General features: G+C 30.4%; 1 protein-coding gene across 3 annotated transcripts; it reads left to right on the top strand.

Moving 5' to 3' along the window:
- On the top strand, positions 1 to 6,381 carry LOC106771321 (mitochondrial zinc maintenance protein 1, mitochondrial). Of its 3 annotated transcripts, none has more exons than XM_014657282.2 (3): positions 1 to 355; positions 1,399 to 1,495; positions 6,126 to 6,381. In XM_014657282.2, the coding sequence occupies exons 1-2, from the start codon at positions 112 to 114 to the stop codon at positions 1,473 to 1,475; spliced, it is 321 nt and encodes a 106-aa protein (XP_014512768.1). In that variant the 5' UTR covers positions 1 to 111; the 3' UTR covers positions 1,476 to 1,495; positions 6,126 to 6,381. The 3 variants fall into 3 exon arrangements, with proteins under 3 accessions (XP_014512768.1, XP_014512767.1, XP_014512766.1); XM_014657281.2 differs by having other exon boundaries at positions 6,121 to 6,381; XM_014657280.2 differs by lacking the exon at positions 6,126 to 6,381 and having other exon boundaries at positions 2 to 355; positions 1,399 to 1,759.
- Positions 6,382 to 10,266: the final 3,885 nt, after the last annotated feature.

The raw sequence follows: 10,266 nt of genomic DNA, 5'->3' as shown, positions 1-10,266 counted from the left end.
AGGGTTTGTAAAAGAAAAGAGAAATACAGGGTGTGATTGAACTGCTACACATCAAAAGAAGCTAAACTAAGAACGACGCCAAGAAGAAAAAGAGAGATCGGAGAGAGTGAGATGGCGAGGAGGGAAGTTCTGAGCGCGTACCGGGCGCTTCTGAAAGCGACTAGGAAAACATTTTCCGGCGACACTGTGATGTTGAAGGAATCGGCGTTAGAGGTAAGGAAGAAGTTTGAGGAGAACAGGAACGTGAGCTCAGAGGCCGAGATTCAGAAGCTTCTCGAAGAAGCCGGCGAGGCTTCCGATTTCATCACCAACATGATCGTCCAGGCACAACTCAACACCGATGCCGGAAGTTACGGTATGCTCTATATGAAAATATATCTATTAATTACTACTTCAGAGACTCGCATTTCAGTCACTGTAAGACCATGACCTCATGGAGCTTGCATTAAGAGGTCATAACATTAATGTCGCATTTCAGTTTATTTATTTAGAAAACTTGGTTTCTGTTGATTGTTTAGTTTAGGATATCATGCTACTAATGACTTGTCGATGACCCTAGCCTGCTCCTATTTCCTCTTGTTTTGGATTTGGACCATGTTTGGATTATACAAAATGAGAAGATGAAATTCATTGGGTTTTATAGAATCTCTTTTCATTTGACTTCTCAATAAACCAAAGATCGAAAGTTGATTTTAGCTTACGGTTGTCTTTATATTTTATTTTCCTACAAATGTTTATGTTGAAGTTTCTTCAAAGTGGATCTTACCCGAGTTTGTGGCTTGCTAATAACTTTGGAATTACTGATTAATAGAAGCATGTCATTTCCAATTATGGCATTCGTTTTTGAGATAGGTTTCCAGTGCTACCTCCATATGAATTAAAAATTACTTTTCATTGCCTACCAAAGTCTTAAATTTTGTTAGTCTTGGGGTTTGGAATTGCAATTCATGTATTTACATTATCTGGATATTCTGTTAGAATTTTCCTGGAAAGGCACTGAAGAAAATCTATACTAATGAGTCGTGAATAAAGTCATATAAAAGACCAAAACACTTCTATCAATCCAAAACTTTAAGATAATAGGTTTGTTTATGAATGATTCTGCTTATATATTATCCATTTTACTCATTTCTAACCAAGGTAGGACTTCAAACTCACCTTAAATTCCTAACATATTCAAAAAATGGTCATTTCAGTCAGGCATTTGAGATTTATACACGTATCATATCTGCCTGTTTTCTTAAAAAGAGTATCTTTTGTAGTTTTACATTTGAATACTGTGGCTTTGCTTTTCATCATTTTTGTTTTTAGCTTTGGAGGAGCTAAGAACTTTATTTGATAAAATCTGTATGAGTACACTGAGTCCTTTTATAATTTTTTTTAAACTTATTGCTGCAGTGGTGAAGCCGGGTAAAGAGCATGCTGGTGCAACACTTGAACTCCCCTCGGAAGAAATTCTTCGGAAATCAGGATGAGGATAGACAAGAGAGAAGAGGTTAGAACACGGTGTTCTCTCTTCTAGATTTTTTATTTAGGATCAATAAGTAGTATTGCCAGTAATTTTATGGAGGTGCTTCAAATTTTCTGCCTATATTCCTTTTTGTGGTTGTAATTTTTTGTTGCTCCTAATCCTTTGTTTCCTTTCAAATCTATCTGGCAGAGTGGATAGGATATAAATCTGACTGGTAAAAGTATATGATACCCTTCATTTGTCCTATGATTACATAATTTATCAAAATTGTTTGCTGGCTTTTTTTAATTTTCCTGTAACATAATTTCTAATTGATTTAGATGAAATTGCAGTCCCTGTAGTTTATACTTGGGTATTGGTCTATGGGTGAACTTTGATAAGGAGAAACTCGGATGTACATACAGGGATTAAAACCTAAGGGTAAAAATCTAGGAACTGGTACCTTATAAGACAGGGAGCCAAAACTGAAACAAGAGAAGAAACTGTTATTTAGTGCTGATACATGTGTTTAAGTTAAAAGTATAACCATGATAGACTGCTTGACAAGGGCCATAAATGCTGGATCAGATGAAGATTCCTTAATAGACCTTAAGCAATGTAGGCTCATGATATGGAGAGTTTATGAGTTTGAGAACAAGAAAGAGAAGAGGGAAGAGAAATTAAGGAGCTGCTGATGTGGCAGGTAGTTAAGAATGATTATAGGGAGAGGCTGAAGGAGTGGAGGATCATTGCATATCTTTTCTGTTAGAATCCTTCAGGTTGGCAGAGAGAGGATTAATCCCTCTGCGAGGAGCATAGCTCTGGTTGTTCTCGAGAGCTTAGGCTCTTTCTGCATTTCTAATAGATACTGTTCTTATTTTATCATTCCTTCTGCTAGAAGCAGAACAATCCTGAGCCTGAACAGTACAAACTGTACCGTAATCTGACAAGTCAATAATCATTTGTGCTGTTTCATAATACTATAGAGAATTTGAATAGAAGACAGAGTGTTGCTGTTAGCAAAATTGATGGTTATAAATTTTTTTATAGCACACCTTGCTCGATATTGCTTAGTTCGAAGAATAAATATAAGTAGCATTTGTAGCCAAGTTAGAATAAAAATTCCTACACCAAATATAACATGGATTGTGGTTTGCACTCGGTGTTCAGAGAACAGAAGTACATAAAAATACCATATGTTATTTATTCTAAAAGGGGGGAAATCAAAGAAAACAGACTTTTATTTGTTATGTTTGCATGCCACATGCTACCATAAGATGGACTTGTGCTCACTCTATACTGTAGTGTGTGTGAAGCAAGAGATCAAACCCATTGGAGAGATGGGGATTTCTGTCAAAAAAGGATCAAGCCTATTAGAGTTAATTAATAAATTGATTTGGAAGGAATTCAAGTTGCTTATTATTGATGAACCTAATATTTTACTTCAAATTACAAAAACTAAACCTCGTTAAACCTTGCGTGTGTACCTTGTTCTAATCAGATTCTAGTTGGCTTTTAATTCAAGTCAGACGAATAATAATCAATATCTTGTACCCATTTTTTAAAAATTTATAGAAAAAGGAAAGCATAAAATAGACCCCGTGTAATGGATTTTCTGTCACTCTCGTCTTTTTCTTCTTCTCATGACTTCCTTTTCATTAGCATTTTAGCTATTGGGAAGAAGTTAAAATTACTAACTAGACGTTAGATACAAGTGATGGCAATATGACACTGTTGGTAGGTCTTATATTTTAATACGAGGAAGGACTAACAAAATACATAGTACTTCAAATAATTGATGACTGTAAGTACCGCCCTTTTTCACAGGTTTTCGTTAGTATGTTGATGAAATTGATTATTGTAAATGTTTGTTATATTTTTGTTCTTACCAGAAAATGAATGTTTTTGAGTCAAACTGTTTTCCAATTTGAGTTTAATCGTGATAATGCTTGTAAAATGGATTGAACATATCATCGTAGGAAAATCCATTTCCAAATTATATTCTAATTGTAAAGTGAATAACTGAACAGCAGAATAATGAGCGACAAATAAATATGAATATTGAGAGTGAGTTGTAGTAAGATTTTCTGATGTGGTCATGTTTTTATATAGGTTTCTGTGTAAGCTTATCTTTTTGTCTATGATATATCTTATCATGTTAAGTTATAGTCAAGTAGTATATTTGAAATAGTTAGATTTTATTTGTTGATTATGTGATTAATATGTGAATAATAGATTATTTGTATAATTTTCGAGTTATAAGATTTAGTTTGAATGTCTTAAATGTGAATAGATATATAACTTCTTCAAGTTCAAAACTAAATTAAGCACATGGACAATGGTGAAGAAGTTCTGAATAACTTAAAAAATCTTAGCGTGGTGCTACTTTTAAGTATGTTTACAAAGACAAAAAAGTTTGGGGCCTTCTCCTGCACTTCCAAGATTTCTCTTTGTACTTTTAAGTTCATAGCTTTGCCTTTAGTAAAAATATATATAAAATAAAATAAAATTAGATAAACAGTAATTATTGCTTATGAATCGTATTTACTTATCCTTTATATTTATTGTCATGCACACCAAGTTTCTTCAAAGGTCTTGCTTGTCTATTTTTTTTTGCTTGTGGTTTTAATGGGCTTGTTGTGGTGGTGTGCTTGTTTTGTTCCACTTGATCTCTTTTCGGATTAATATTATATTTTTCACGTGATCAATTTTATTTTCTTCATTTCATCTTGTATCTTTTAGGTATAAGCGTTTTTCTCGTTAAGTTAGGTTTGAACTTTTTATATTTATTTCGTTTGAAATTTATATTTGTTTTTATTATATTTTACATGTATTGAATTTTGAAATTCGATTTAAGAAACTTATTGAATTTGGAAATCTAATTTAAGAAACTTATTGAATTTCAAAATTTAGTTAAGAAACTATTGGGATTTTAAAATTTGATTAAGGAAATCATTAAATTTTGAAATCCGATTAACATTTTAATCGAATTTCGTAAGTTAACTATTTCTCTTGGATTTTGAAATTTGGTGAATATCAATCAGATTTCAAATCCTGGTTTTCATTTAATATTTTTTTTCTAATTTCTTTTTAACTTTTTCTGCTTTAATTTTTTTAAATTTGTTTTACTTTTATTTTATAATTTTTTGAGGTATTATTATTATACTTATTATTATTATTATTATTATTATTATTTTTCTATCATCATCATCATCATCATAAAAGTAAGATATTTAATGGTGGTGATGTTATGTTATAGGTGGTTTATATTGTAAGATGGAATATTGATGAATTCATAAGTAAATTCGAATTTTATGTCTGATTTCTTTTCTTTTATTAATGAAATGTGCGAAGAAGATTAAACAGATAATTTTACAATTGTTCAGATTTTGATCTTAGTTTTGTTGTTGTAATTATAAGATTTGATAATGTTAATGTTCAACTTGGAATAAAAACGTTTGTGTTAGGATGTGAAAGGGATGGAAAATATATGAAATACAAATCTCATGTCCATCTTAGTATATATGACACAAGAAAATGTGAGTGTCATCTTAAATTGAGAGGCAAATCAATTTCTAATGGAGAATGGTGGGTATTAAAGCTAATATGTGAATATCATAACTATGATTTGACGCATAAAGTTTAATAAGTCACCCTTTTATTGAGAGGTTAAATTCTACTAAACAGTAATTGCTTATGGATATGACTAAGGGTCAAGTAAAGTCTGCAAACATTCTCCTCAATCTTAAAGAAAATAATGATTGTAATGTGATCAATTAAGGAAGTATATAATGCAAGATATACCTACAAACAATCATTGAGAGGTTCGAGAATAGAATTACCACATTTGATGATGTTAAAACGTGATAAATACATCAATTAGAGTAAATATGTCGACAAATTTAAGGTGGTAAGTGACTTCTCTTGGACATATTCTGAAGCAGTTAAATTGTTGAATATATTTAATATTGTTTTGTTAATGAATAACATATACAAAACTAACAAATATCAGTTATCATTGTTTGAGATAATTGGGGTCACATCAACAGGGTTGACTTTCTTAGTGACCTTTGTATTCTTATCAAGTGAACGACAAAATAATTTCACTTGGGCTCTAAAAAGACTAAGGATTATTTGACATATGAGGGTGATTCACATGTATTGTTAGCGATAGATACCTAACTTTGATGAATGACATTGGATTTGTATTCTCTAAATGTTATCATCTCCTATGCTGCTTTCATATTTAGAAAAATTTGCAAGCCAAGTACAAAATGTTAGTCAATTTTATTAAAGCATGAGATGTCATCTTGAAAGCATGAGAAAATGTTATAAATTTTGAACATGAACCAATGTTTACTGATTGTGTTGGTCTCCTTCATTGTGATTTTTTATGGCCTTTATTTTTTGAATATGTCAACGAGTCTTGAATTATTTTGTATAAGACATACTTTGTAATGATCTGGACAAACTGAGTTATGCATTTAGGAAACACAAGATAAAACAAGTATGTTTTAATCTTATTATACTAAGTAGTTTTTGTTAGATGCTTTATGATATTATTCAAGTAGGCCCTGTGTAGCGTAATCTTACTATTGGTTCTCATAATAGTTGTTGTATATGTCTCTCAACCAGCTTAGTCTAACTTAGGGATCATGACATCGTGTCAGTTCAGATGTAGCCCTCGTGCGATCCACGCCCAATAGGTGGATGATAATACTTCGAGTTGCTTCAAAGTCTGGGACTTCATTCAGACATAATTGTCCCACTGTAGACAAATGTAGCAGCGTGAACGTGTCATCTAGTGTGACCGTCATCTCACCAACAATTATATAAAAAGTTTTTGTCTTTCTATGTCATCTCTCAATGAATGCCAATATTATGTCCATATTGATGTAATCATAAAAAAATATCACATAGATGCATCAAACTAGAATTCCTCACAAAATTTTTAACAATCAAATGACATGTTCCAAATTTGTTTAATTTTTTTCCATAAGAGACTAACTTGATATTTTCTCGGTTCTAGACAAAACAATGACATATAAAGTTCAAACAACTCATCAACCATCAAATTAAAAAAATAAAAAATTCAACTACTTTACTAAGCTAACCCTACCACAACACAAGTGCATTATGGTCGACATACCTCTTAGATATCCACGTATTTCATGTTGTTCTTGAACAATATCCTTGTGTTACTCAACATCATAATGCTTCAACTTCTTTAGGACGATCCCTTCTACGAGCTAATGTCGTAGATCTCCTTTTACCTTCACCTTGTGAAGAACTCAGTTCAGTATTTAGATGCACCTCATATTCTTACCATTTTTATAACAAAAAAATTCATAAAAAAAATAAAATCAATACACATAAGAAATAATTAATTTAAAGAGAATAAATAAAGAAAACTAAAACACACAAAAATAAAATAAAATTATATATATATGTGTGTGTATGTACATTAAATTTTGAAATATGGCTTTCGAAGAAGACTTTAACCAGATTTCGAAATCTAATTAAGAGGGTTCATTAAATTTCGAAATACGATAAAGTCTTTAATGAGATTTCAAAATATGATAAATCCTTAACTAGATTTTAAAATATGATAAACTCTTAACTAGATTTTAAAATTGATGAACCCTTAACCAAATTTAAAAATTTAATTAAGATCTTTAACGAATTTTAAAATTTAGTTAAAAGTTTCATCAGATTTTGAAATTAAATTAAAATTCCAAATATGGTAATATTTCAACCAAATTTTGAATTATAGTGAAAATATAACCGAATTTTGAAATTTACTAAATACTATTTCTCGAAATCCATCCTAGATCAAAATTTATGGATATTGTTATTTATTTTTAATCCGACTTACCTTAATTCCTAATATATAGCTTTTTCAGCATTCAATCATATATAACACTTTTAGCTTGGAAGATGTTGTGTAACCTTGTGAAGGCTTTGGGTGTCTTTCTTTGCAATGTTATGTTTTTATTTAGGTTTAAACCTCTTTTTGGTCTTTAAGTTATGAGCGGATGTTCAGTTTAGTCCCCGTTTTTAAAAATGTAAACTTTTGGTTCCTAAGTTATAAAAAATGTATCAAATGAGTCCTTTTTTTTATGTTCATGGTCAAGGTACAAAGAGCAATCTAAAGTATTGTTATTATTAAGAAACAAATCAGAGCAATTTAAAGATGTAGCAGATGTTAAGAAACAACCAAAAACAGTATTTCAAGTTAAAAAAGACTCATTTCATACATTTTTTATAACTTAGGGACTAAAGATTTATATTTTTAAAAACGGAGACTAAACTGAACATCCGCTTATAACTTAGGGATCAAAAAGAGGTTTAAATCTTTTATTTATTTATTTTGAACATCGTATTATAGCTGGTATGGCCAGATAACATTTCAGACCTGAAACCATTATTCACACTTCAATAACATTTCTTGCATACCCATTTTCCAAATAAAATAACATTTTAGATCTGAAACTTAGCATTATTCACACTACAATAACATTTCATGCACACTAATGTTTCAAATAAAATAACATTTCAGACTTCAAGCCCAAAGTGCCCTTTGCAAGGACGAGTGCAAAAGACAATAAAACTAAATAAACTTTTTTTTTTCTTAAATGTCAAATTATACAAAAAGAAAATAAATAATCACGTGTGATTGAATTTCATAACATTTACGACATTAGTCATTTTTGCAAATGTTGAGAGAAAGATACATTGGAAATCTAAGTGAATTTGGTAATATTGAACAAATCGAATTGTTGAGAAAAAATGTAAAGAATAAGATTAAAGCACACCAAGATTTTATATTGGTTCGGTTCTTGAATTAAAATCTATATCCAATCTTCCTTTAATAATCTTAGATGAAGAGAAATTCATTAATGAAAATGAGTCGAGAAGATAACTCTCGATTTGTATTCTCACAAACAATCAAATACAAAGCAAAGTAACCAAGAGATTATCACATTCACTCTCTCAACCTTGCCTACACAGCTAAGGTTACAAATGAAAAACAACACTAATAGAACTTGAAAGCACAAACAATTGTGTAGATACTACAATTCTTGTTGCTTTATTGATGCCTTGGAGAGTTCTTGAGATCTATTCACAAATGTTGCTTGAATCCTCCAAGAATGCCTTTAAATGCTTCTTGTTGTGTACCTATGCTCAAACTCAATGCTTTGCCAGAATATTGCAAATGAAAGTCGTAATGAGACATGTTTCAATACAGATCTATATAGGATATGAAATTTTAGTGTTGTTTACCGATTAGGCCAAAGTTTATGTTTTAATGACATTCTGGTGTAGTTTAATTGATTAGGTAAAAACCTTAATCGATTAAACCAAAATTTTTGTCTTAATCGATTAGATTATTAATGTAATCGATTAAAATGGATATTTTTGCCCTATTTTGCTTTTTATGAGTTCTGACATGTTTTATCTAATTGTTAACTAAATTAATCAATTAATAACATCACAATTATGTAGACGTGAACTATCTAAGCCAATTACGTTAATCAATACATGATATATGCATCTAACATAATTCTCATACGATTTTAAACATTGATCCATCAATTTTATTCCTCAAGAAAGAACATATGATTAATTCATCATAAATAATATTTTACCTACTTTAGAGGGGGAAAGCATCCTTTTTCAACAAAATAAAACAAATCAAAATGTAACACCTTAAATTAATAGAAATTATCTATTACTTTTAAATGTTTCATAATTTGATTAAACATAAAACAACATAAATAAAGACTATTTGTATTACATTGTTCTTTAATGAGTATATATAACATCCAATGTTTTTCAAAACATAAAGTTTAGTTAAAATGAAAAGAAACAACATGAGTAATACAAAAAAACTTTACACAAGTAGATGTCCATATGAATCTACTCCAAAGCAGCATCATTATTGGGTTCCTCATCTGTAGTATTCCCTATTTCAGTATGCATGCACCTGATCATAGCAAAAGAAAAACAATTACATAGAAGGGTAAGCTAGTGCATTTAAAAGAAAAGAAGTGCAATAAAATTCAATATTTTTTTATAATGATGGGTCATATATCTAAATAATTCATTCAATTAAACACATCATATAATTAAATCCAAAATCTACAGCTAGAGGATTTTGTATATGGAGTCAGACTCATAGATTATGTGCTATCATCAGAGTACCAATAACATTTTGGCTTATCAAGCCATGACTCTATCAACTTTCCGAATGATAGGGTTAGTTTGGCTATGGCAGCCAGAAAGAATCCATTCTCTATCATTTCCCGTCATAGGAACCTTCATCGACTTTCATAACTAAATATGTACTCGATATGAGTTAAATACCTAGTAGAGTCTAAATAATCTCCTGATTCCTTACTGAAGTACACCTTACACAAGAGTATAATGTTTCCTCCCTTGGAAGCCATTCCACCTTCAATTTATTCTAATTACATATCATCACACACACACATACATACATACACATACATACGTACATACACATACATATATACACATACATACATATATATACATATATATATATATATATATATATATATATGTGTGTGTGTGTGTGTGTGTGTGTGTGTGTAACTGATAAGCTGTCGTTGAAGCTATCAAATTAATACTACTTTTCAAGGCAACTTCAGTATTGCCTAGTAGTATTCAAGAAAGTAGATAGGGCTANAGTNACCNTAAGTCGTCTCCCAACGAACACGGAATTGCTTTCGAATATCTGAAACTTATGTATGCTATGCAATGCTTAAGAACAAAAATGAGGATGTTTAAAG

The sequence above is a fragment of the Vigna radiata genome, chromosome 8 (assembly GCF_000741045.1).
Source record: "Vigna radiata var. radiata cultivar VC1973A chromosome 8, Vradiata_ver6, whole genome shotgun sequence".
Lineage (NCBI taxonomy): Eukaryota > Viridiplantae > Streptophyta > Magnoliopsida > Fabales > Fabaceae > Vigna > Vigna radiata.
Note: the sequence above shows the minus strand (reverse complement) of the source record. Positions and strands in the feature narration are given on the sequence as shown.